Here is a 27,709-nt window from a genome sequence, read left to right as displayed (position 1 = left end):
CAATCTGTCCGGCTGCCAACTGCCGCAGTTTCATCGAGGTTCCGCATTCACCTTACCGCTACTAAGTGCTGCCAGCTCAGCTCAGCTTGTGATGGTCCTGGGTTCAAACCCCACTCCCGCCCCTCCCCACTCCAGAGACTTGAGCACATAAATCTAGGCTGACACTCCCAGTGCAGTGCTGAGGGAGTGCTGCACGGTCGGAGGTGCCGTCTTCCGGATGAGACTTTAAACCGAGGCCCCGTCTGCTCTCTCAGGTGGACGTAAAAGATCCCAGGGCACTATTGCGAAGAAGTGTGGGGGAGTTATCCCCGGTGTGCTGGGCCAATATTTATCCCTCAATCAACATCACTAAAAACAGATTATCACAGGTCATTATCACATTACTCATTTTGTGGGAGTTTGCTGTGCGCAAATTGGCTGCCACATTAGCCCACTTTACAGCAGTGACTACACTTCAAAAGTAAGTAATTTATTCGCTCTGAAGCGCCTTGAGATGTCCTGAGGATGTGAGAGGTGTTTCTTTGTTACTAATCTGGTATACCGATGCATGTGATGGTATACACGGGGGTACGGGGTATAAAGCAAACTCTATTGTGCACCATGCACACCACAAGTGTTCCCAGAACATACAATAACAATTGCATTTATATGGCGCCTTTAACATAGTAAAAGGTACCGAGGCATTTCACAGGAGCATAATCAGACAAAATTTGACAGTCACATAAGGAGATATTGGGACAGGCTTGGTCAAAGAAGTCGGTTTTAAAGAGCGTCTTAAAGGACGAGAGAGAGGCGGAGAGGCTTAAGGATAAGAATTCCAGAGTTTGGGGCCCAGGCAGCTGAAGGCAAGGCCATCAATGGCGGAGGGAAGGAAGTCGGGGATGCTCAAGGGGCCAGAATTGGAGGAGCGCGGAGATCTCAGAGGGCCGGAGGAAATTACTGAAATAGAGAGGGGGGTGGGGCGAGGCCATGGAGGGATTGGAACACGAGAATGTGATCGTCGTGTACTCCCAAGTGGACAAGGTCCATCGGTCCCCTCCAATGAGATTTTAAACTGAGATCCTGCCCCCTTGTTCGGGGTGGACATTAAATCTGGTCAAGACGATTTATTCTGGGAAGTCTAAATGGGGGCCAGAAGTCCTTCTTTATCTGAACTTGTCTAATCTGAGCTACATTTACTTCAAGGGCTGAGTGTTGGCCCAACCAGCATGCACCAGAATTAAAACTTGGACCACTTCTGAACTGCACATGTTCAAATTGTCGTCCCACAATTTTACATGTGCACGGAATGGATCTGTGACCTTTGAGAAAGCAAATGGTACATTGGCCTTTATTACAAGAGGATTTGAGTATAAGAGTAAAGATGTCTTACTGCAATTATATAGGGCCCTGGTGAGACCGCACCTGGAGTATTGTGTACAGTTTTGGTCTCCTTACCTAAGGAAGGATATACTTGCCATAGAGGGAGTGCAACGAAGGTTCACCAGACTGATTCCTGGGAAGGGGGGATTGTCCCATGAGGCGAGATTGAGTAGACTTAGGCCTATATTCTCTAGAGTTTAGAAGATTGAGAGATGATCCCATTGAAACATACAACATTCTTACAGAGCTTGACGGGGTAGATGCAGGGAGGATGTTTCCCCCGGGCTGGAGAGTCCAGAACCAGGGGTCACAGTCTCAGAATAAGGGGTCGGCCATTTAGGACTGAGATGAGGAGAAATTTTTTCACTCAGAGGGGGATGAATCTTTGGAATTCTCTGCCCCAGAGGGCTGTGGAGGCTTAGTCGTTGAATATATTCAAGACAGAGATCGATAGATTTTTCGATATTGTGGGATACGGAGATCGGGCGGGAAAGTGGAGTTGAGGTCGAAGATCAGCCATGATCTTATTGAATGGCGGAGCAGGCTCGAGGGGCCGAATGGCCGACTCCTGCTCCTAATTCTCACGGCCTTCTGTTTAACCCTGACGCCCTGGGCTGGGATGGGATTGACGAGGGGTGTGCTCAAATGCCACTCAGTGGGTTGTGCTGGCAGTGCAGCACTCACAGCACGTACATCCCTCTGCTCACAGCAGACCCATGAATTTTACCAACCTGCTCATTCCAAGCACACCTTAAAATAAATGCGCCTAAATTATTTCGGGGTCCGTATACCTATTTAAAATTTGAAGTGAAGGATAATGCGATGCTCCCCTCCCTTGCACCGTCGGGTCCGACGGGAGGCAGGTAGCCCTCCCCCCCCCCCTCAGTGAGGATGGTGGGAAGCGGAGAAAATAGAAAGGAAGCAAATATAGATCTAGATGTGAGCGTGTGTATCTGTGTGTGTGTATCTGTGTGTGTATCTGTGTATGTGTGTGTGTGTGTGTGTGTGTGTATATGTGTGTCTGTGTGTGTGTGTCTGTGTGTGTGTGTGTGTGTGTGTGAGTATCTGTGTGTGTGTGTGTGTGTGTATCTGTGTGCGTGTATTTGTGTGAGTATCTGTGTGTGTGTGTGTCTGTGTGTGTGTGTGTGTGTATCTGTGTGTGTGTGTGTGTATCTGTGTGTGTGTGTGTGTGTGTGTATCTGTGTGTGTGTGTGTATCTGTGTGCGTGTATTTGTGTGTGTGTGTGTATCTGTGTGTGTGTGTGTGTGTATCTGTGTGTGCATGTGTGTGTGTATCTGTGTGTGTATCTGTGTGTATCTGTGTGTGTGTGTGTGTATGTGTGTGTATCTGTGTGTGTGTGTATCTGTGTGTGTGTGTGTGTATCTGTGTGTGCATGCATGTGAGTGTGTGTGCATGTGTGTATCTGCATGTGTGTGTGCGCACATGTATGTGTCTATGTATTTATGCGTGCATGCATATATGTGAGTGCATATGTGTATTTGTGCGTGTGTATCTGTGTGTGTGCACGTGTATCTGTTTGTGTATGTGTATGTGAGTGTGTGCGTGTATGTCTGTGCGAGGTATCGTGGGCCGCCCCGACCTGTGTGAGACCACCACCGCAGGTTGGGGCTATAAATAGAGCTGGAGCGCCGGGCCCTGGAACATCGTGGGCGGAGGTGTGGTGAATGAGGGTACGGAGCCCAGAGGAGCCGAGGGCCTAGGGGCAGCACGGACCAGCCCACACTGCGATATGTGGGCGCACTGGGTCCGTGCAGCAGAGCAGGTCTCCGGTCATTCTGGTTCAACCCTTGCCACCGGATAAAGGCCGAGCTCTGTCAAGCCCGTGTGGTGTCTGATGTGCAACGGTCACCCCACATTAAAAAAATCCACACACAGGCATCTTCCACCCCCTCAATTGGAGTTCAGGACTGGAACATCGGGTCCTTCATTGAAACATCTGTGAACTCATGTGGAAACAAGTCATCCTCGTTCGAGGGACCGCCTATGATGATGATGATCTGTGCGTGTGTGTATATCTGTTTGTGTATGTGAGTGTGCGTGTGTGTATGTGCGTGTGTGTATCAGTGCGCGTATGTGTGTCTATCTGTGTGAGTGCGTGTATATGTATATCTGTGTACATTCGTGTGCATATGTTTGTCCATGTGTGAATGGTGTATGTGCACATGTATGTGAATGTGTGTATCTGTGTGTGTTCTTGTATGTGCGTATGTATGCATGCGTGTATGTGCGTGTGTCTGTGAGTGCATGTATGTGTGAGTGCGTGTGTATCTACTCGAAAGGGCAATTAGGGACGGGCAATAAATGCTGGCCTTGCCAGCAATGCCCACATCCCGTGAATGAATACAATAAATCTGTTTGCCTGTGTGTGCGTGTGTACATGCACATTTGTGTGAGTGCGAGTGCACAGGTTACGGGACGTGGTCATATAGAATGTTTGGGACGCTCCCAGAATGCCAGGAACCCCGTCGTGTTCCCGCCCCGGTGTTTTTCCCCCGAGGTGGCAGGGGCGGTTATGACAGCCCGTGAGTCGTGTTTCTGCCCCATGTGCCTGATCCCTGTGAATTCAGAGTTTAACGTTTCCCAGCACAGATGTTGGAAGAGTTCATTGTTGGGCTGTGAGTGAGAGAGGCCACAAGCATTGCAGATACCTGGCATGGCAGGGTATTCCTGGAGAGAGCTATCGGCCCGTTGCTGACTGCATGCCCTCCGGAAAGTTCCTTTGGACTCTCCCGTGCTCAGCGCACCGGGAAAGACTTGACTTTGTGCCAAGTTGACACCAGCTTGCCCCCCCCCCCCCCACCCCCCGAAGCATTTTGACTAACAGCTGGTAAATTGATTGAAGCCCTGGGCCCCAGGAGGCTTGTTTCCTGCGGAGGATTCGATTGATGTGGATATTTTCCGTCATCTGTGACTGAACCCCAGCTTTGGGCAGTGTGTGCACGTGGGCGATGAGTGAGGGAACGGTTGGACCCGACTGTGATGCCTTTCCGAATCGAATTGCCCGCCCAACATGAAGAACGATCCCCTTCCTGTGAGATTGAGGAACATGGCCAGCAGAAGGATGTCGTCCTGGCTGTGGACTGTGCCTCATTTAGAAAGCAAGAGATGCAGATCGTGGCCGGGACAGGCTCGAGGGGCTAAATGGCCTCCTCTTCCTATCCATCGCTAATGTTCCTGCTTTCTGCCCTTCCCAGTTCTTTCCCAATGTGTCCCTTTGCTCTCGGACTGGGCTACAGTTCCACAGGTGCCTGTTGCTCCTCGGCATCCCGAGCAAGGGTCGTTCTTCATGTTGGGCGGGCTGTTCGACTCTGAAGGGCATCACAGTCGGGTCCAACCCTTCCCTCACTCACCGTCCGCATGCACGCAATGTCCAGCTGGGGTGCAAGTCAGGAAAGAAAGAAAGACTTGCATTTATATAGCGCCTTTCACGACCACCGGATGTTTCAAAGCGCTTTACAGCCGATGAAGTACTTTTTGAAGTGTAGTCACTGTTGTAATGTGGGAAACACAGCAATCAATTTGCGCACAGCAAGCTCCCACACACAGCAATGTGATAATGACCAGATACTCTGTTTTTTTTTGTTATGGAGATTGAGGGATAAATATTGGCCCCAGGACACCGGGGATAACTCCCCTGCTCTTCTTCAAAATAGTGCCATGGGATCATTTACTTCCACCTGAGAGAGCAGACGGGGCCTCGGTTTAACGTCTCATCCGAATAACGGCACCTCCGACAGTGCAGCACTCCCTCAGCACAGCACTGGGAGTGTCAGCCTAGATTTTGTGCTCAAGTCCCTGGAGTGGGACTTGAACCCACGACCTTCCGACCCAGAGGCGAGAGTGCTGCCCACTGAGCCACGGCTGACACCAAGAGTAGGAATATTGGCTGATATTTTATTCCCACCTCCTGTCCGATTACACTGAGGTAGCTGGTCTCGGCTGTTGTAGCTGGTTGGGACAGTCGGCCTCTGTACCCCACCCCACCCGCTCCCCTCTCCTCCCCGGGCTAGGAAAAATAATCCAGTGTCCCCAGCTCTATAAACTTAACACTAGCTGCGTCGCTTGTTAGTGCCAGCCGTGGCTTATTGGGCAGCACTCTTGCCTCTGAGTCAGGGGGTTGTGGGTTCAAGTCCCACTCTAGAGAACCGTCTATATAATCTGGGCTGACACTCCCAGCGCAGTGCTGAGGGAGGTGCCGTCGTTCGGATGAGACGTTAAACTGAGGCCCCGTCTGCTCTCTCAGGTGGATGTAAAAGATTCCACGGCCACTATCTCGAAGAAGAGCAGGGGAGTTATCCCCGTTGTCCTGGGGCCAATATTTATCCCTCAATCAACATCACAAAAAAACAGATTATCTGATCATTATCACATTGCTGTTTGTGGGAGCTTGCTGTGCGCAGATTGGTTGCCGTGTTTCCCACATTACAACAGTGATTGCACTCCAAAAGTGCTTCATTGGCTGTAAAGTGCGGTGGTTGTGAAAGGCACTATATAAATGTACGTCTTTCTTTTCTCGCTGTAAGGAATGTTGGGAGTCTCTGGTCCATGGTCTGGCAGCATTCACCAGGGCTGCGGAGTGGGGGGGGGGTCGGGTTGTACCATCCTGCAAATCCCCCCCCGCGAGGTTGGCGGGGTCGGGGTGTTGGGAGCGGGGGGGGGGGGCATTGTGTGGGGAACTATGCTCACAGATAGCTGGGGGGGGGAGGGGCGGCAGTGCTTTCAATCATGAACTGCGCTCGCTGTGGGCACAGCTCCAGGCGAGGGATGGCGGAGTTGACCCTCGGGCCTGGCATGCGGGCAGTGTTCACGCGCCCCCCCCCCCCCCCCGGACAGGGCGAACCGCTGGGTCGAGTGACGGATCTGTTCGAAGAGCCCCCCTGACCGACTGGGTTAAAATGTGAGACAAATTAAACCAGACCCAAACCCTCAGCGTGGGCCCCACGAGGTAGGAAACGAGTTTCTGTTAATACATTGACATCGAGTTTCCAGTTGATTGCGTTGGAGAATCTGTGGAATAATGAGTCCAGTTCATCACTCCGGGGAACGGCCTCTTCTCCATAGCAACAATTAAATGGGGCAGGCAACCTTATTCCCACGATGCACCTGGGTCTCCAGAGCCTCCCTCGCCACTAATCAGAAAAGATTCATTAGTTTAACCCCTCGAGAACCCTGCGCTCTCTGCATTTCCTGCCGCTTCATTTCCAGAGCTGTGCTGACACAACGCTGCTTCCGGAACATTCCCTACCCTTTTCATCTTCTGCTTCATTAATGTTCCCTTGCTGCATTTTTATCAACAGAGAGAATATTTTGTTAGGTCTCTTCCCCTCTCCCTCTCCCTCTCCAGACGGCACTTGATTCCTGACTGGCTGGAGGGGGAGAGGTAAATGGTCCCACTGATTCAAGCGACCATTCTCCACGGCCAGCCAGTGAGTGTCAGCAAGCTATTCAACCATGGAGGCATCAGAGCTCACCCCTATTCTGCTCTCCTCGCTCTATCGCGCTCTCTATCTCTTCTCTATCTTTCTCTCTTTTTCTCTCTCTATCTCTTTTTCTATCTCTCTCTCTCACTCTCTTGCCCTCCCTCTTTCTCTCTCACTCTGTCTTTCTCTCCATCTCTTTCTCTCTCTATCTTTCTCTCCCTCTTGCTCTCTCTATCTCTTTCTCTATTGCTCTCTATCTCTTTGCTATCTTTCTCTCTTTTTATCTCTCTTTTTAACTATCTGTTTCTCACTCTGTCTTTATCTCTCTCTCTCTATCTCTTTCTCTCTCTTGCTCTCTTTCTCTCTCTTGCTCTCTTTCTCTCTCTTGCTCTCCCTCTTTCTCCCTAACTCCCTTTCTCTTTCTCTCTCTCTCTCACCTCCCTCTTTCTCTCCCACTCTCTGTCTTTCTCTCCATCTCTTTCTCTCTTTCTGCTCAACAGTCAAGAATTATCCCGTCGAGTAAGAGTCTGTTCTCTTTTTACATTTGGTATGGGAAAGCGGTGCGTTGCAGGGATGGACGTGTTGGGTGAACAATGTTAGGGGCGGAGCCATTGTAGGTGAGAGATCATGCCAGGAATATGTCCAACCAGAGTTGCCAACCCTAATCTTCAAGATGCATCACCAAAAGTGCTGATCACTTTACTGGCCCCATTGAGTAGTGCATTTTATGGTCCAGGAAAGTTGTGTATATGTATATGCAGCGAAGGTTCACCAGAGCGATTCCAGGGATGGCTGGGCTGTCACATGAGGAGAGAATGGATCAACTGGGCCTTTATTCACTGGCGTTTAGAAGGATGAGAGAGGATCTCATAGAAACTTTTAAGATTCTGACAGGACTACTGGAGAGGTTAGATGCGGGAAGAATGTTCTCGATGTTGTGGAAGTCCAGAACCAGGGGATATAGTCTTAGGATAAGGAGTAGGCCATTTAGGACTGAGATGAGGATAAACTTCTTCACTCAGAGAGTTGTTGACCTGTGGAATTCCCTGCCGCAGAGAGTTGTTGATGCCAGTTCACTGGATATATTCAAGAGGGAGTTAGATATGGCTCTTACGGTTAAGGGGATCAAGGGGTATGGAGAGAAAGCAGGAAAGGGGTACTGAAGGAATGATCAGCCATGATCTTATTGAATGGTGGTGCAGGCTCGAAGGGCCGAATGGCCTCCTCCTGCACCTATTTTCTATGTTTCTATGTTTCTCTCCCTCTTGCTCTCTCTATCTCTTTCTCTCCCTCTTGCTCTCTCCATCTCTTTCTCTCCCTCTTGCTCTCTCCATCTCGTTCTCTCACACACAAACACTCACATGCTCACACACGGCAGCGATTAGGAGCAGGAATGCGGGCTGAATCCTTTCCTGTCCTTAGTCCCACCACAGTTTGAGCAGATAATCCGGGCTGACACGCCGGTGTAGAACTGAGCACGTGCCGCATTGTCAGAGGTGTTGACTTTTGATTAAGAGATTAAGCCAAGGCCCTGCCTGTCTGTGCAGCTGGATGTAAGCGATCCCAGGGCACGACTCGAAGAAGAACAGAGGGGTTTATCCATCACCACCAAAAGCAGATGATTCAGTCATTCATTTATTGGCAGTTTGTGGGATCTGCCCGAGTGCAAATTGGCTGCTGTGTTCACCGACGTAACAAAAATGGCTCCACTACCAAAGAGAAATGCTTTGGCTGCGACTGGCTTTGTGATGTCCCGAGGATGTGATGAGGCCACGTATCTACGTATCTGCGGCAGGTCGGGGCCTTAAAAGGAGCGGCGAGCAGCAGCGTGGAGCATACGGCGGCAAGGTACAGCGCGAGCTGGTGCAGGAGGGCGACTGGATTGGACGTCACCATATCCCAGGTCGGTGATTGGAGCGTGGGCAGGGTCAGCAGGAGCGGCGCGTGATCGTGGAGCGATGTGATCGAGGCCTGGGAGAGGCGTGAGTTCGGGGCCCAGACGAGCGAGGGGCAGCACGGGCCCAGCCCACACTGCGATATGTATGTGTGAGCGCACTAGGTCCGTGCAGCAGAGCTGGTCTCCAGTCGTCCTGGTTAATCCTTGACACTGGGCCCGGACCTCGCTCTGTCGAGCCCGTGTGGTGGCTGGTGTGCAACGGCCACCCCACGTTAAAACAATCCACGCACAGGCATCTTCCATCCCTTCAACATGTAGTTCGGGACCTGGAATATTAGGTCCTTCATTGAAACACCTGTGAACTCATTGAACTCATCCCTTTTTGGCGTGGAAGCAAGTCATCCTCGATTCGAGGGGCGCCAAAGAAGATATGTAAATAAGAGCTGTTTAGAGTAGGGATAGTGTGCCCCACCGGAGTGAGCGTAGCTGACTCCGGCCTAGACCTGGAGTTGACCCCAGGACCGGCCTGCTCCAGGTGATTTAGTTCTGCACCGTCCGCCCGAAGATTCAGTTGGCAGAGTTCACGTGATGCGAATGGCTCTATTTCGTAAGGAGGGCAGAACGAGGGGGGGGGAGGGAGGAGGGGGTGGAGGTGTGCACTGGAAAACCCCTGGCATCTCAACATGGCCGCCAACCCTGGTAACCACGGTAACTGTCGCGTGCGGCGCGCGGCTGGGCGCCTGCTCCCTTCCTGTCTGCGTGGGTACGTAAAACAGATGATCTGGTCACTTATCTCATTGCGTCGCAGCCAACTGAAGTACGCTTGAAGCGCACTCGCTCTCGTTATGTAGGAAACGCGGCCACCAATTTGTGCACGGCAAACTTTGGAACGCCTCGAGGTCGTGACAGGCGCTTATATAAACGCTAGTTCTTTCTTTATGCGCTGTTTCCACTGGCAGGTAGGTCGGCAACCAGAGGACACAGCTTCGAGGCAATCAAGAAGACTTTTTTTTTTAATCAGCGCGTTGTTGTGATCCACAACACGCTGCCAGAAAGGGCGGTGGAAGCAGATTCAGTACTAACTTTCAAAGGGGAATTGGATACATACTCGAACGGGAAAGAACTGCAGGACTGTGGGGAAAGAGCTGGGGGCAGGGAGTGGGACTAATTGGATATCTCTTTCAAACAAGCAGGTGGGAAAGTGGAGTTGAGTCCATGATCTTATAGAATGGCAGAGCAGGCTCGAGGGGCCGAATGGCCTCCACAGCCTATGGCTGTGGGGAAAGAGCAAGGGGTGGGAGTGCAACATATTGGACAGCACTTTCAAAGAAGCTGGCACCAGCACGATGGGCCGAACATAAAAAATAGGAACAGGAGTCGGCCATTCGGCCCTTTGAGCCTGCCCCACCATTCAATAAGATCATGGCTGATCATTCACCTCTGTACCCCTTTCCTGCTTTCTCTCCATACTCCTTGATCCCTTTAGCCGTAAGGGCCATATCTAACTCCCTCTTGAATATATCCAATGAACTGGCCTCAACAACTCTCTGCAGTAGAGAATTCCACAGGTTAACAACTCTCTGAGTGAAGAAGTTTCTCCTCATCTCAGTCCTAAATGGCTTACCCCTTATCCTTAGACTATGTCCCCTGGTTCTGGACTTCCCCCAAGAACTATCCTGCACTATCCCCATAATCCCTTGATTCCCTTAATATCCAAAAATTTTATCGATATCAGCATTGAATTTACTCAGAGACTCAGCATCCACAGCTCTCTGGGTTAGAGAATTCCAAAGATTCACAACTCTCTGAGTGAAGAAGTTTCTCCTCATCTCAGTCCTAAATGGCCGACCCCTTATTCTAAGACTGTGACCCCTGGTTCTAGACTCCCCAGCCCGGGGGAAACATCCTCCATGCATCTACCCTGTCAAGCCCTGTAAGAATTTAGTATGTTTCAATGAGATCCCCTTTCATTCTTCTAAACTCTAGAGAATATAGGTCCTAGTCTACTCAATCTCTCCTCATAGGAAAATCCCCCCATCCCAGGAATCAGTCTGGTGAACCTTCGTTGCACTCCCTCTATGGCAAGTATATCCTTCCTTAGGTAAGGAGACCAAAACTGTACACAATACTCCAGGTGTGGTCTCACCAGGGCCCTATATAATTGCAGTAAGACGTCTTTACTCTTATACTCAAATCCTCTTGTAATAAAGGCCAACGTACCCTTTGCTTTCTCAAAGATCACAGAACCATTCCGTGCACATGTAAAACTGTGGGACGGCAATTTGGACATGTGCAGTTCACAAGTGGTCCAAGCTTTAATTCTGGTTGGGCCAACACTCAGCCCTTGAAGTAAAAGTAACTCAGATTAGACAGGTTCAGACAAAGAAGGACTTCCGGCCCGTTTGGACTTCCCAGAATAGCATCTCGACCGGATTTAGGGGTGGAAATTCGATACTGCCGTGTTTGAGGCGTTGTTGCCGCCAGAGTGCTGGTTTTACCGCCGGGGCGTTAGGTGCTGGCTCCAGTGCCAAATTCAGTTTTTTATGCCCAAAGATGAGAGAGCAGCGCTAAGTAGTGGGCGGGAGCTCAGGGGGGTCCGATTGAACCTTTCCCATGGCTGGCTGGGAAACTGGAAGAAAGAAAAAAACATCCCTCAAACTTCTCCGACCCACACACACAAACTTCCCCGCTGTTACAACTAATTAAAAAAAAAAAATGAAGAAATAAAGGAAGAAAAAGATTGACCGTGCTCGCTGGCCGATTCCGCCCGAGTTCCGCGCCTCAACCACCGTTTCTTTCAGGCTGTCCGGCCACCTGATGGGAAGGCCAACGTTCAAACTAACTATCGCGATCGAGGCGCCGAGGAGGCGTTTCACGTGCACTGGTGTCACGGTTTCCACGGCATTAACCGGCGAGATGTAACGTTTTAACGCCCTTAAAAAAAAAAAATGAGCGCCGAATTTTGCGTCGGGCGCAAACAGCACCCAGCACCACTCCCGACCGCCCAACTCCCAGTTAACGCCCAACACCGGCGTTAGCAGCGGGCGTTAGCAACCGGATTTCGACCCCTTAATGTCCAGGATCTCAGTTTAAAATCTCATCGGAGGGGCCCGATGGACCTGGTCCACCTGGGAGTACACGACGAGCACATCCTCGTGTTCCAATCCCTCCGCGGCCTTGCGCCCCTCGCTTACCCCGTGTAACCGACACTCCAGCTGCAGCCCCCTCCTGCGCCGCGTGGTTCGATCTGACGGATTTACACATCGTTTGTTTTTTTTTTTTCTTTCCCTCTCCACCCCTGCTCCCCCCCCCCCCCCCCCCCCCCCACCCCCCATTCAGGGTTCCCAGCAGCGGCCTACGGCCCAGTAGCAGCGGCGGCGGCAGCGGCGAGAGGCTCAGGTAGGGGCGCCCGAGGAAGAGGTGGCTACATGGCATACCCTCAGAATCCAGGGGCAGGTAAAGCTCTGTTGGTATTCTGTGTGGCTGCAGCTTTCGACCCTCACTCTCGTGTCGCTTCTCTCTCGTCGGTTTCTCGCACCTCTCCCGGGGGGTGGGGGGGGGAACGGGGTCGGGGGGGGGGGGTCAGGGGTCGGTGGGGGGGGGGGGGTTACCTCAATCTACAAGCACAGGCCCCAAGTGTGTGGCGGCCTGCAGCACAGTGGGCCCTAAGTTAAGCCGAGCTGGTAACGAAGGGTGGGTGGGTTGGTTGGAGGGCGGATGATAACAGTCGGCTGTCTGTTTAAACGGAGGGCGAGGGTTAAGATAGCGTTCCAGAATTAACGTTCCGTGCAAACTTGTGCTGCTTGCCTTCCCAGAAATGTGTGTGCGCTGGATTTAGCTGTGGTGCTGAGCAGTGATTGGCCAGTTACTGGATTAGGGTCCCATTCAATCCCACACTTTTATTTTAAGAAACAATTAAAACAAGGTTTTGAGGAAGCAACTATTGATTTTGCAGTTGCTGCCCCTTCCTCAAGTCTTCTGGTCTTAAATTAAAAAGCTGATCCTTTCCCCCCCTGCCCCCTCTGTCTTCCCCCCCATCTCCCTCCTGTTCCATTCTCTCATCCCCCTTCTCTCTTCCTCTTTATTTTCCCGTTCTCTAATCTTTCACTTGCCCCATCTGCGTTCCCTCGCTTCTCCATCTATCCTCGGCCTTCCCCGTTTCCGTGCTTTCTCTAACTCATCCATGTCCTTTTCCACATCTCTGTCCTCTCCCCTTTCTTTATCCTCTGCTCGTAACTCATTCGCCTCAATCCACACCTTCCTCATTCATCATCCTTCCCTTTCTCTCTGACCCCTCATCTCCTTCTCTGTCCCTTCCCTTCCCTTCCCACAATCCCCTTCTTCCCTTCCCATAATCCCCTTCCCTCCCCACAATCCCTTTCTTCCCTTCCATTCCCCCCCTCCCCTCCATCATTCTCTTCCCTTCCATCCCCCCCTCCCCTCCATCATTCTCTTCCCTTCCATCCCCCCCTCCCCTCCATCATTCTCTTCCCTTCCATCCCCCCCTCCCCTCCATCATTCTCTTCCCTTCCATCCCCCCCTCCCCTCCATCATTCTCTTCCCTTCCATCCCCCCCTCCCCTCTATCATTCTCTTCCCTTCCATCCCCCCCTCCCCTCCATCATTCTCTTCCCTTCCATTCCCCCCCTCCCCTCCATCATTCTCTTCCCTTCCATTCCCCCCCTCCCCTCCATCATTCTCTTCCCTTCCATTCCCCCCTTCCCTCCATCATTCTCTTCCCTTCCATTCCCCCCCTCCCCTCCATCATTCTCTTCCCTTCCATTCCCCCCCTCCCCTCCATCATTCTCTTCCCTTCCATCCCCCCACTTCCATCATCCCTTTCTCCGCTTCTATCCCTCCTTTCCACTATCCCTCCATCCCTCTTTGCCCCTTCTCCATCCTCGCTTGCTCGCTCTCTCTCCCTCCTCCTCCATTTCTCTTTCCCTCCTCCGTTTTCCTTCTGCCCCCACCTCCCTAACGAGCTAATCTGGCACGTGACTCCTCAGCCCACAGAGCGTGGGGATAGATTTGGTTTACACTTTGCTCCCATCGTTCGGTGCCATCTTTAAAGAAAAAATTAAATCAGCTCTGAGCGTTTGCCTGAATCATTTAAAACAAGTTTATGTGGGTGTTAATGACTTTGCAATAAACCAAAATTTAACGGAGATTAAGATCTCTCTGGCTGGCAGGTTTGAAGGACAGCCCTAGGTCCTGACGTGTTCTGCATGCCGATATTCAGTAGATTGAGGCCTGGTTGCCAAACTCCAAAAATTGTCCTGCCGTTTTTGTTCAGTCTCATGAGGTTAAGTTGATGTTTTACTGAATACCACTGGACGCAGTTTTAAGCTCTGGTGAACACGACTTAACTCGAGTTCATATCAAGTATCTACACCACGCACTGCATTAAACATGACACAGGTATTTGTCTTACAGGGAGGGCAAAATCGTTAATGTGGCTGCACAGTAGTTGCACAGATGCATTCCCCCCCCCCCCCCCCCTCCGTCCCCGACATCTTCTCTTCTTCATATCAAAGACCCACTGCTACCCGAGAGGGTGAGCAAACAATTAAACAGTGCAGGAATGGTGCACGTGCCCCACCAAACCCCGGGTTGGCTTATAAGAACATAAGAAATAGGAGCAGGAGTAGGCCATATGGCCCCTGGAGCCTGCCCTGCCATATTCAATAAGATCATGGCTGATCCGATCATGGACTCAGCTCCGCTTCCCCGCCCGCTCCCCGTAACCCCTTATCCCCTTATCGGTTAAGAAACACTCTATTTCTGTCTTAAATTTATTCAATGTCCCGGCCTCCACAGCTCTCTGAGGCAGCGAATTCCACAGATTTACTGTTATGTATGCAAACCTCGCCAATGTGTAAGACTTGCCACTAGGGGGCACACCTGTTGGAGACCTAAGGGTCACCTGTGCACCCTGGGGCAAGCAGGTATAAAGGGCTATCCACCATGCTGCTTCCTCACTCTGGAGTTACATTAAAGAGACCAAGGTCACAATGGTTTGAGCTTACAACACAGTCTTGTGGAGTTATTCTGAACATAACAATTACAACCCTCTGAGAGAAGAAATTTCTTCTCATCGCTGTTTTAAATGGGCGGCCCCTTATTCTAAGATCACGGCCTCTAGTTCTAGTCTCCCCTCATCAGTGGAAACTCTAACCGGAGCTGTATGGGCATTGGACGCCGTGTTCTATCACCCTTTGCCTCTCTCTTACCCTGTGCCACCCCACATGCAAATGTGCAGAGAGCGGGGGAGGTGGGTACAGTTTCTCCCCCCCCTCCCCCCCCCACCTCTTTGGACTTTCCCCATCCTCGGCACTTTCTCCCATACCTTGTCTCCTCACCAAGTCATCCATCTTGTATGGGGGCGGCCAATTTGCACGCTGGGCACTCGCTGACTGAAAGGGGCGCATTTCTTCCGCCGGGAGCCGGCTGTTGCCCAGCCACCTTCCCGTAGGAGCTGTCTGTTCACACGCCGAGCCATGCGTGGAGTCCCTCCCTCTGAGCTGACGGACGTTAACCAGTTTGGGGTTTCTGGGCACGGATTCCGGCTTGAGACTGAGGTTTGAACCCCGCGACCTCTGGACGGGAGCCACAACGCCCCAAGACTGGGGAGAATGCCGAACTCCGTGTGAACCCAATCATTTAACTTGACGAGGAGCCAGAGACCGAGCAATGATAATTCCTGGCCGACGCTTCGGAAGACCGCTTCCTGTTCCCTGCTTGTAAAGGAGCCGTGTCACTTTACATAGGAACATAAGAAATAGGAGCAGGAGTAGGCCGTTCGGCCCCTCGAGCCTGGCTGATCCGATCATGGGCTCAGGTCCACTTCACTGCCCACTTTCTTGTTAGCCTGAATATCAAAGTAACTCGGCAAAGATCCCACTCGCCCCTTTCCTTCAGCGTAGAGGGTGAAGCCACACACCTCAAACATCTCCCACGGTCTTTATGTATGCATGTCAATGATGTACTGTAACACTAGCCCTGAATGTACCTTCACCCTGTATATACCATACCTGTACACCAGAGGGTGCTGCTGCTGGAGACCTAAGGGTCACCTGTACACTGCAGGTAACCCAGTATAAAAGGGAGCTCACCTCTTGGTGTCCTCACTCCAGGAGCTGCAATAAAGGACTCCAGTCTGTACAGTTCAAGTGACATAGCCCTGCCTCGTGGAGTCATTAACAGAGTGCCTACATACACAATAGCCTTAGCTCCAGCCCTGTCCGGAGCCTGACTGACCAAGCGAGGGGAGCAGTGAGACATGCTCTGCTTCAGAATGACCTGTTTCTTTACTGCCGCCATCAAACCAAGCCAGAAGCTGAGGAAATTTCACCCAAACGAGGCTGGCAGATCACAAAGATCATCGTGGATCTCAATCTGGTCTCCCATCGTGGGGAGGGTCGGATTAGAAAGATGAAGAAAGAGATAGCCGGTTCTCTCTCTCCCTGTAGTCTGATTATTATCATTATTCAGTCGTAAGTTCTGATCCCACTTTATCCTCAAAGCCTCCACGGATTCACCCGATAGACGCTCACAGCACGGCAGGAGACTGTTCAACCCACCCTGTCCTGTGCTGGCCTCTTTTATTGGCACAATCCAAGACTGATCCCACAGCCCTCCTTGCTCACCGTACCCTGTACATCACATATACCCGCTCTTCCCTCAGGAGGTCTTTGCCTCAACTTTCTCTCTGTGACAAACGGTCCAAAGCTCCTTGGGTATGGAAAACACTCTCTTGCTGGGCCATTTTACCCCAATATTCTTCATCAAACTTTGGATGCGACCTTTAGCCAATCGTTCTCAAACTAAGGTGGAATTGAATGGAGACATTTTGGAAAGTCTTCTGTCAAACCCGCACTTTTGTGGCAAGTTTTCCATGTCACGGTTTAACCGGTGAGTCCTGTCCCTTCTACGTGGCACGATGGAGTGTCGCCATGCCGGCCTGGCGTCCGCTGACCGCGGAATTCCCCGTCTTTTGGCATTCCCGCTGCGGGAAAGTAGCGAGCGCTCGGCGGGATGGAAGGGAGGACGACGACCCTCCCTGGGACCGCCCCTCGCCTTGCTGCTGGCGCCTTTGCTCAGGGCCTGAATGGCAGAGGCCGAGGGTCAGGTCACACCCTGCCGCGTCCCCCTCCCGCAGCCAGAGTTTGGGTTTTGACCTTGGGAGGTGGTGGGGGGCACGGTGGGGGAATGGAAGGCAGAGTGGAAAGAGAACGGGGGTGGAGGGAGAGGGAGCAGGAGCAGAGATTCATCTCAACCCGCCCCCCCCCCCGGTCCCCCCGGTCCTGTCCCATCTGGGTTTGGCATTTTGGCTCATTCTCTTTCGTGCCCGCCCTCTCAGGACCCCTGGGTCGTCCCTCAGATCTGCCAGCTGGAATATAACCACGTGAGTGACATGACTCTGTCGGTGGGTGTGTGAGAAGCTTTGCTTTTTTTGTTGTTGTTTCTTTTCCTCGATTGGTTGAGGCCGCTGTGAAAGAGTCTGCAGCCATGCTTCCCGCCTCTCTCACACTCGGACCTGCGCACCTCCACCTCAAGCACTGCTGAGCGGCTCGACAGGAAGGTTTGTCCTCGCCTGTTAATCCTGTCGGTGTCCTGCCTCCTCCATCAGTTGCATGTCACCTCTTCTCGACATTAAAAAGAACACACACACACCCACCGTGCACAAAATCAACAAAAAAAATAGAGAAATGCGTGTCTATAGGAACAGGAGTAGGCCATACGGCCCCTCGAGCCTGCTCCGCCATTCAATAAGATCATGGCTGATCTGATCTTGGCCTCAGCTCCACTTCCCCGCCCGTTCCCCATAATACTTGACTCCCTTATCGCTCAAAAATCTGTCTTTCTCCACCTTAAATATATTCAATGACCCAGCCTCCACAGCTCTCTGGGGCAGAGAATTCCAAAGATTCACGCCCCTCCGAGAGAAGAAATTCCTCCTTGTCCGTCTTAAATGGGCAACCCCTTATTCTGAGATGATGCGCCCTAGTTCTAGATTCCCCCCCACGAGGGGAAACATCCTCTCTGCATCTACCCTGTCCAAGCCCCCTCACAACCTTACACGTTTCAATAAGATCACCTCTCAATTCTTCTTCTTTGCTTTTCTTTTTCTTCAAATTTATTTTTTCCCCTTCACTTTCTATCTCCTGTACGCAAAGCCTCCAGGTTGCATAAAACATCCCCCACTGTCCTCTGCCTGTGTTTCCTCTTCTTTAGTTTCATATGTTATTTTGTGGTGACACTGAGGGAGCTGCATGCTCGTAGTCAATGTGTCCGACTGTCTCCCCCTTCAACGCTCATGCCGCTGGATCACTTCATAGACTTGTTGACTAGCACAGCACAGAGGGAGGCCATTCGGCCCATCGAGTCTACCTTTCTGCAGCTTGATGCTGCTTTGATTGAACAGAATCCCCATTCTCGGTTTTCCCAGTTTCCTTCCCCGTCCCCCCTCATCTCTCCCAAGGGCGCTGACTCTGTTTTGACTCTGGGGTGGTTAATTTTGACTTTCTGTTCAATTGTTTTGAACGCTGACTCCATTATTGGTAATGCAGGTGCAGTGTCCAAAATCCGGAGTTCCGGACTCCGGACCGATCGGTGGCAGGGTCGTCCGGAATCCGTAAAAATGTTCCGGAATCCAGAATACCCGCTGCCCGAGCTCGCCCCACCGCTGCCCGATCTCGGGGCTTCCTCACCGGCCCGCCCCCAACACCTCCTCTGCCACGGGGCCCATCCGTCCGAACACTTCCTTGGCAACGGGGCCCCGTCCGAACAGCTCCGCCTCGGCAGGAGTGCCCCCCTCCCCCCCCCCCCCCCCCCCAGCCCTTCCTGACATTCCGAAATCCGGAAATACCCGAATCTGGGCTCGGTGTGTTTCTGGATTCGTGACATCAGAAAGACGATCCGAAGTCCGGAAAAATGCGGAATCCGGAACTGCCTCGGTCCCGAGGGTTCCAGATTCGGGACGCTGCACCTGTAGTTATGACTTTATTTGATTCGGGTCGGTAAGAATGAATACATTACCGTATTTCAGCAGCGGTTCACAAAGGGCAGCTGGGAATGGTAACCACCCGATTGTCCTTTGGGGAGAAGTTGTGATGCCGTTCAGCGTTCGCTCACCTTCCCTGGTAGTGTGTTTTTTTTTTAGCCTGCTGCAAGATCCTCTCCTCATTCACTCTCTCATAGAGTCATTGGGACGTCCGTGGTGAAAGGCGCTATATAAATCCAAGCCTTTCTTTCTTCAAGTTGAACATTGGTGGCCTCCCATGGACCCTGTTGTGTTCCGTCTGCCTTCCCTGCTTCCCTTTCGGCCTTGCGGCTGTCCTGTTGGACTATTCCTGCTACCTGCAGATGTCAGGTTCTCAGCAAGACCATCTCTCGAGCCCTGCATTTCTCAATAAGGGCATATTTTCTTGCTGTCTCACAGGATGAGGTTATTCTGTGATTAAAAGGTGGGGGGGGGGGGGATAGAGTGGTCGTTACATATAAAATATGCACAGCGTGACTTATTGCCCTGGAACAAAAAGAGGGCACACTCTTAGAATAAGGGGCCGCCCATTTAAAACAGAGATGAGAAATTTCTTCTCTCTGAGGGTTGTAAATCTGTGGAGTTCGCTGCCTCAGAGAGCTGTGGAAGCTGGGACATTGAATAAATTTTAGACAAAAATAGACAGTTTCTTCAACGATAAGGGGTTATGGGGAGCGGGCGGGGAAGTGGAGCTGAGTCCATGATCAGATCAGCCATGATCGTATTGAATGGCGGAGCAGGCTCGAGGGGCTGTATGGCCCACTCCTGCTGCTATTTTTTATGTTCTTATGTAAGATAAAGGCCAGTAGGACATAGAATCATAGAATAGAACTGCACAGAAGGAGGCGATTCGGCCCATCGAGTCTGCGCTGGCTCTTTCGAGGAGCAATCCGGTTAGTCCCACTCTCCCGCTCTTTCTCCACATCTGGTCAAATTGTGTGGTTCGGTCACATCCTTCTGTCACTCTCAGCCGCGACACCAGGAAACGCCAGGGTGAAATCACATCCCTCACAAGCTCGACCTGTATTGAGCAGAGGATCGCAGGTTGGAGGGGGCCGGGGCTGGGATGTGTCACAAGGGAGTAACGCGTCTCGAGGGTTGTAGTGCCACTGAATGTCAGCGGACGTGATACAAGCAGTGCCCTCAAGTTCTCAGACACTTGCAATCGCGACTTGCACTTTTGACCCACTGAGTACTCAACACATTCGTATGATATTCCTTTAAAAGAAGAAGAAAGACTTGCATTTATATAGCGCCTTTCAAGACCGCCGGACACCCCACGGCGCTTTACAGCCAATGGAGTATCTTTTGGAGTGCAGTCACTGTTGTAATGTGGGAAACGTGGCAGGCAATTTGCGCACAGCAAGCTCCCACAAACAGCAATGTGATAACGACCAGATAATCTGTTTTTTTGTGATGTTGATTGAGGGATAAATATTGGCCCCAGGACACTGGGGATAACTCCCCTGCTCTTCTTCGAAATAGTGCCGTGGGATCTTTTACGTCTGCCTGAGAGGGCAGACTGTGACCCAGTTTAACGTCTTAATTCAAAATAAGTGGTTCGATGCATCTGTTGGAGTAAAGTATTGAGTATTTCCCACACTGATATCACCCGGCGTAACTTCAAAACCAGAGTGCTGGCCCCTCAAAGAAACTCTTTTATTAAAATAAATAAAAGGATTACTGAAGTGTTGCACTTTTTTCTCGTGTCCTCTCTTGAAGGAGTTGACTCGGGTGATTGCCAGTAGCCCTCTGGTTCATTGGCCAAGAGGCCAATCTTCGCGTGTGAGTGTCCGTCGGCTATTGCGCTGCCAGAGTATCGCGCTAAGCCCAGTTGCACCCTCCTATGTCAACACGTACACGTTCCAGTCAGGTGGGGTGATGGAGGGGATGGGTTGAGGAAGTACCTGGGTAGCAATCACTGGTGGGAAATCCTGACGAACTCACTGCGTCCCTAACTAAGGGACGCCAAGGCCAATTGTACCAGAGTCACAGTTGTTACCAGCTAACTCAACACAGCCAAGAGTTTGGAGCTGGGGCCTCTCTTGGTATAGTTGGCTCATGTTGAGCCAACCTCGTTAAAAGTTGCAACGCAGGTTAACAAAGCCATTATAAAAAAAACAAGCGCAGGAGTTCATTTCTCGAGGAACAGAACTGAAAAGCAGAGAAGCTATGCTAAACCTGTATTGAACTTTAGTTAGACCACACTTGGAGCACTGCGCACAGTTCTGGTCTCCATGTTATAAAAAGGATGGAGAGGCGCTGGAGAAATTACATAAAGGATATACAGGTTGGATCTCCCTTATCCGGGACTCCCTTATCCGGTACCACCCCTCGTCCGGCATGATTCTGGTGGCCGGGGGCTCATGCGCAGAACGCAGCCGACCTCCACCCCGACTTTGGGGCCCCGGCCCACCCGGGGCACCGACGTCCCCACTCCCCCTCTCAGGCCGCCTCTCCCCTCCCCACCCCCCCCTCTCGGGCCGCCTCCCCCCTCCCCCCCCCCCCTGCCGCCACTCGGGCTGACCTCCCTTGATCCGGCAAAATCCCTTATTCTGCACAGGCCCGGTCCTGAGGTTCCCGGATAAGGGAGATTCGACCTGTACTAGAATGATAGCTCGAACCTCTCAGTTCTGCTATCAGGCAAGACTGATCGGGCTGGGGCTATTTTTACTACAAAAGAGAAAGTTGAGGGGGGGACCTGAGAGAGGTCTTTAAGATCAGGAAAGAGCTGATCGGGTAGATGCAGAGAATATGTTTCCACTTGTGGCCGAGACCAGAACTAGGGGCCATCAATATCAGATAGTCACTAATAAATCCAATCGGGAATTCAGGAAAAGCTTCTTTACCCAGAGAGTGGTGAGAATGTGGAACTCGCTGCCACAGGGAAGGGTTGAGGCGAATAGTATCGATGCATTTAAGGGGAAGCTGGATAAACACACAAGGGAGAAAGGAACAGAAGGATACATTGATGGGGGTGATATGAAGAGGGGTGGGAGGGGGCTGGTGTGGAGCATAAACACCGGCTCGGAACGGTTGGGCCAATAGGCCTGTTTGTGTGCTGTAACTACTCTGTAATTTGTTATGTGAGCCTTAAGAGGACCAGACGCCTGTGTGTTTTTTTTTGTCATTGACCAAAATCAGTAAGACAAATTGCTTCTAAACTCCCCGGGGCAAGTAGAAAACCTGGTGAGATTCTCGTTCTTGTCTAATTGGCTTCACTTGTCCATGAGCCAGCGCTCTGACTTGAGCTGCCTGTTCATTCATGGCCAGCACCAATAGCAGGAGAGGCATCACTGCAACCTCATAAAAAGGACACAGTTTTTAGTATAAACTCCAAAATTAAAAGGGGAAAAAAAAGCTGGATGGTCGACCAGCATTGCAAACAGTGCACACCCAGTAAAAGTCACATCCAAAGACAGAATTAAAACCATATGGTAACACACAGCTTAAGGAGGTAACATCCAACATGTGTGTTGAAGCACTACTGATAGCCATGCACTAAAGGCCCTTGGATACAGAACAGGTACAAGGCATTTCAGTTCAGGGAAATGACATGGAATTACATTGAATGTACAGCACAGAAACAAGCCATTCGACCCAACCAGTCATTGCTAGCGTGTACACTCCACACAAGTCTCCTCCCTTTCCATCCACCTGATCTACCTGATCTCAGCCTCCCAACATATCTTGCTTATTCCCTTTTAAGAACATAAGAAATAGGAGCAGGAGTCGGCCATTTGACCCCTCGAGCCTGCTCCGCCATTCAATAAGATCATGGCTGATCTGATCATGGACTCAGCTCCACTTCCCCGCCCGCTCCCCATAACCCTTTACTCCCTTATCGCTCAAAAATCTGTCTATCTCCACCTCAAATATATTCAATGACCCAGCCTCCACAGCTCTCTGAGGCAGAGAATTCCACAGATTCACGACCCTCTGAGAGAAGAAATTTCTCCTCATCTCAGTTTTAAATGGGCGGCCCCTTATTCTGAGACTATGTCCCCTAGTTTTAGTTTCCCCTATGAGTGGAAATATCCTCTCTGCATCCACCTTGTCGAGCCCCTTCATTATCTATATGTTTCGATAAGATCACCTCTCATTCTTCTGAACTCCAATGTGTATAGGCCCAACCTACTCAACCTATCTTCATAAGTCAACCCCCTCATCTCCGGAATCAACCTAGTGAACCTTCTCTGAACAGCCTCCAATGCAAGTATATCCTTCCTTAAATACGGAGACCAAAACTGTACGCAGTATTCCAGGTGTGGCCTCACCAATACCCTGTCCAGTTGTAGCAGGGCTTATCTTCCTTTATACTCTATCCCCCTGACAATAAAGGCCAAGATACCATTTGCCATCCTGATCACTTGCTATACCTGCATACTCACTTTTTGTGTTTCATGCACAAGGACCCCCAGGTCCCTCTGTACTGCAGCACTTTGCAATTTTTCTCCATTTAAATAATAATTTGCTTTTCGATTATTTTCTATTATTTCTGCCAAAGTGGATAACCTCACATTTTCCCACATTATGCTCCATCTGCCAAATGTTTTGCCCACTCACTTAGCCTGTCTATATCCCTTTGCAGATTTTTTGTGTCCACCTCACAGCTTGCTTTCCCACCCATCTTTGTATCATCAGCAAACCTGGCCACCTTTTCTCTCGTGTACTCGCCTTGTTTCCTTTTGAAAGCGTCTATGCTATTCGCCTCAGCCACTTCCTGTGGCCACAAGCTCCACATTCTAACCACCCTCTGGATAAAGACATTTCTCTGCGTTTCCCCGTTGGATTTATCGGTAACTATCTCCACAAGTGGCAACATTCTCTTCACATCTAGCCTGTCCAACCCATTCGTAATTTTTAAGACCTCTGTCAGGTCCCTTCCCCAAGTCCCTTTTGCAAAAAATAAAGCTGTAACCTATTCAATCTTCCCCGATAGCTGCAATCTCTCAGTCCTGTGCCATCCTTGCAATTATTCTCTGCACTTTCTCCGGTGCTTCTATCAAACGAACGGCCTTTACGCACTTTTCCCTGAGGCTTATCTCCGCTTTTCACTAATGAATTCGGGCTGTGCCTAGATTTCTCCTTGGCCTGAAGCAAGCTGTCCCAATTTTTTCTCCGTGTTCAAGCCTCCGAAAGAGCCTCCTTTCCACAGGGAGCTTAGCTTCCAGTCCCACGCAGTCTCCATTCTGCGGCAGCCTTGGCCTGGGCTACACCCGGGGCTCCTTTCCCCAGTGGCCCCGCCCTCCGTTTTCAGCATCTTTGGCCTCCACTGCAGGTCGACCCTTGGCCTCTGTTCGTCAGCATTCTCCGTTACCAAGCAACCTTGGCCAACAGTCCCGAACCCTGCCATTTATCCTCAGTAGACCCCATTCCTGTGTGCGACCGAATGAAGCTACTCTCTCAGTACACATGACGCAAAGAATTGTGAAAGACCATTAAAAAAAAACCATGGCCCTGAAACGTTGGCTCACAACCCAGCAACGCCTCACTATTAAAATTCTTATCCTTGTTTTCAAATACCTCCATGGCCTGCCTGACCGCCTCCATTCCTGCAACGCTCAAGATCGCCACGCTCCTCCAATTCTGGCCTCTTGCACATCCCTGATTATAATCGCTCCACCATCGGTGGCAGTGCCTTCTGTTGGCTGGGCCCCAAGCTCTGGAACTCCCTCCCTAAACCTCTCCACCTCTCTACTTCTTTCTCCTCCTTTAAGACGCTCTTTAAAACTTACCTCCGTGATCACGTCACCTGCCCGAATATCTCCGTACCTGGCTCGGTGCCAAACTTTAGCCGACGTCGCTCCTGTGAAGTGCCTTGGGATGTTTCACTAACGAGCGGGCCATGACCCCAGGAGTGTCCGCCTGGTGATGCCCGCCGGTGTTGCCCGTGCCAGAGTCTGCAGGGTCAGTGGGAGGGCACCTATCCACACGGGGAATGATCTCACCGGCGGTGGAAAGTTCTGAAGCACTTTGATCTCGGAGACGAGGTTCTGGCCAATTATCTGGGTCCAATATTTGATTCATGGGGGTAAACAGCCTCAGTACAGAGATACTTCTGACCATATTCGGCCTTTAGAAACATAGAAAATAGGTGCTGGAGTAGGCCATTCGGCCCTTCGAGCCTGCACCACCATTCAATATGATCATGGCTGATCATGCACTTCAGTACCCCATTCCTGCTTTCTCTCCATACCCCTTGATCCCTTTAGCTGTAAGGGCCACATCTAACTCCCTTTTGAATATATCTAACAAACTGGCCTTAACAACTTTCTGTGGTAGAGAATTCCACAGGTTCACAACTCTCTGAGTGAAGAAGATTTTCCTCATCTCAGTCGTAAATGGCTTACCCCTTATCCTTAGACTGTGACCCTTGGTTCTGGACTTCCCCAACATCGGGAACATTCTTCCTGCATCTAACCTGTCCAATCCCTTCAAAATGTTATATGTTTCTATGAGATCCCCTCTCATTCTTCTAAATTCCAGTGAATATAAGCCTAGTCGATTCGTTCTTTCTTCATATGTCAGTCCTGTCATCCTGGGAATCAGTCTGGTGAATCTTCGCTGCACTCCCTCAATAGCAAGAATGTCCTTCCTCAGATTAGGAGACCAAAACTGCACACAATACTCAAGATGTGGCCTCACCAAGACCCTGCACAACTGCAGTAAGACCCCCTTGCTCCTATACTCAAATCCCCTAGCTATGAAGGCCAACATGCCATTTGCCTTCTTCACCGCCTGCTGTACCTGCATGCCAACTTTCAATGACTGATGTACCATGACACCCAGGTCTCGTTGCACCTCCCCTTTTACTAATCTATTACCATTCAGATAATAATCTGCCTTCCTGTTTTTGCCACCAAAGTTGATAACCTCACATTTATCTCCATTATACTGCATCTGCCATGTATTTGCCCACTCACCTAACCTGTAGCATTTTCTACAGTCAGATACCTGTGACCAGACATCCATGAGGGCCGATCTTGTGCCCCAGTGAGAGGCTGTACTCTCAGGGAGCAGGGGTCCAAGAATGGGGAGACAATACTGTGACCCTACTCCTGACCTGTGCTGCCTGTCGGTCAGAATTATTCAATTATAAACCAGGCACGCCAACAACAGCCGGGAGCAGGATCTTGCTGCGACGCCATCTTTAATTTGCGTTGTTTTGAAAGACTTTCCCAGCATGGGACATCTCGCGGTGGTCAGGTGGAATCTCAGCGGTCTCTGTTGGTCAGTTGGGCGTGGGGTTAGACCAAAGACTGCTGGGAAAAGAAGGAACTTCCCCGAACATCTGCCTTTGAACATCTCACCCTTGCTGTGGGTGAGGAATGTTTCCTGGGAACAGCTGGAGGGCAATCGGGTCGGCCTGTGTTGGGAGTGGCTGGTGGGCTTTGCAGTTTCATTAATGGGATTTTTACACTGGCACCCACAATCTGATTAACTCACCACTGCTTTGATAACTCATCACTAGTTTCATTAACTTATCACTAGTTTCATTAACTCATTACTGATTTGATTAACTCATCACTGGTTTGATTAACTCAACACTGGTTTCATTAACTCATCACTAGTTTGATTAACTCTAAACTGGTTTCATTAACTTCTCACTAGTTTGATTAACTTATTACTGATTTTATTAACTCATCACTAGTTTGATTAACTCAAAACTGGTTTCATTAACTTATTGCTAGTTTGATTAACTCATCACTGGTTTGATTAACTCAAAACTGGCTTAATTAACATCGCTAATTTGATTAACTAACTCATTACTACTTTGATAACTCATCGCTAGTTTGATTAACTCATCAGTAGTTTGCTAGTTTTGCACTAAGCTCACGATTAATATGAAGTAGAGATAAAAATAACCTATTTGCAAATCTGTATCTCTCAGCCTGTTTAATCAGTCATTCAGCGATTGACTCTTAACAAGACTCTGCATTTTAGACTAAATTAATTAGATGTCTAAATCAGACTAATCTCTGAGCAAAGCATGACGATGGATTGAGGGTATTTAATGCATTGAGCATTAAAACCAACAGGTAACTAACTGGGACACCTTTTATCCTGAGATTAGTAATCATGAACGGTAGCAGTGAGTGAGTGCAAAGGATTTAGACAGCAGGGAGTGAATGGTTGGAATATGGTAGAGTGGGAGGGATCGGACAAACTGTTTGATCGATTGGAATTTTCTGTAATGGGAGCCTTTGGGGAAAGGTTTGATCCACTGGAATTCTGTACATTGGGAGTGATTGGGAAATGAAGGAGAATACAGGGCTACGGGGAGAAAACGGGGCAGTGGGATTAGTTTATGGATGGCTCTTGCAAAGAGCCGTCACAGACACGATAGTGTAAACTTATATGCTTGTTTATTTGGTTCGACTACACAATAAGGTATCCAGTTCTTGGGACTAAGAGATTGAGTAGACTGGGCCTATGCTGTCTGAAGTTTAGAAGAATGAGAGGTGATCTCATTGAAATATATAAGATTCTGAGCGGGATTGACAGGGTAGATGCTGAAAGATTGTTTCCCCTGGCTGGAGAGTCTAGAACTAGGGGGCATAGTCTCAGGATAAGGGATCGGCCATTTAGGACAGAGATGAGGAGGAATTTCTTCTCTCAGAGGGTGGTGAATCTTTGGAATTCTCTGCCCCAGAGGGCTGTGGAGGCTGAATCGTTGAGTATATTCAAGACTACGATTGATAGATTCTAGGGCTCTAGGGAAATTGAGTGATATGGGGATCATGGCGGGAAAGTGGAGTTGAGGTCGAAGATCAGCCATGATCTTATTGAATGGTGGAGCAGGCTCGAGGGGCCGAATGGCCGATTCCTGCTCCAAATTCTTAGCTTCTTGTGATCTTACATCAGGCTGTGTCTCAGCGTTGCCCGATGAGCTGGGCCTGAGCACCCTTACCGTGGTTGCCTGTACATGCTGTCAGATAGAAGAGAATTCTCCGAGTCTCAGTGA

The 27,709-nt window shown here is 50.3% G+C and overlaps 1 protein-coding gene across 1 annotated transcript in view; it reads left to right on the top strand.

Moving 5' to 3' along the window:
- Positions 1 to 27,709, top strand: part of msi2b (musashi RNA-binding protein 2b) — a 621,264-nt gene that overhangs the window by 534,711 nt on the left and 58,844 nt on the right. Inside the window, exon 13 of the mRNA XM_070856987.1 lies at positions 12,040 to 12,156. Coding sequence (XP_070713088.1) covers positions 12,040 to 12,156 — 117 coding nt within the window. The remainder of the gene's footprint in view (positions 1 to 12,039; positions 12,157 to 27,709) is intronic.

Source organism: Pristiophorus japonicus, chromosome 16 (genome assembly GCF_044704955.1).
Source record: "Pristiophorus japonicus isolate sPriJap1 chromosome 16, sPriJap1.hap1, whole genome shotgun sequence".
NCBI classification, from domain to species: Eukaryota; Metazoa; Chordata; class Chondrichthyes; family Pristiophoridae; genus Pristiophorus; species Pristiophorus japonicus.
The sequence above is the reverse complement of the archived record's forward strand: the minus strand, read 5'-3'. Positions and strand labels throughout refer to the sequence as shown.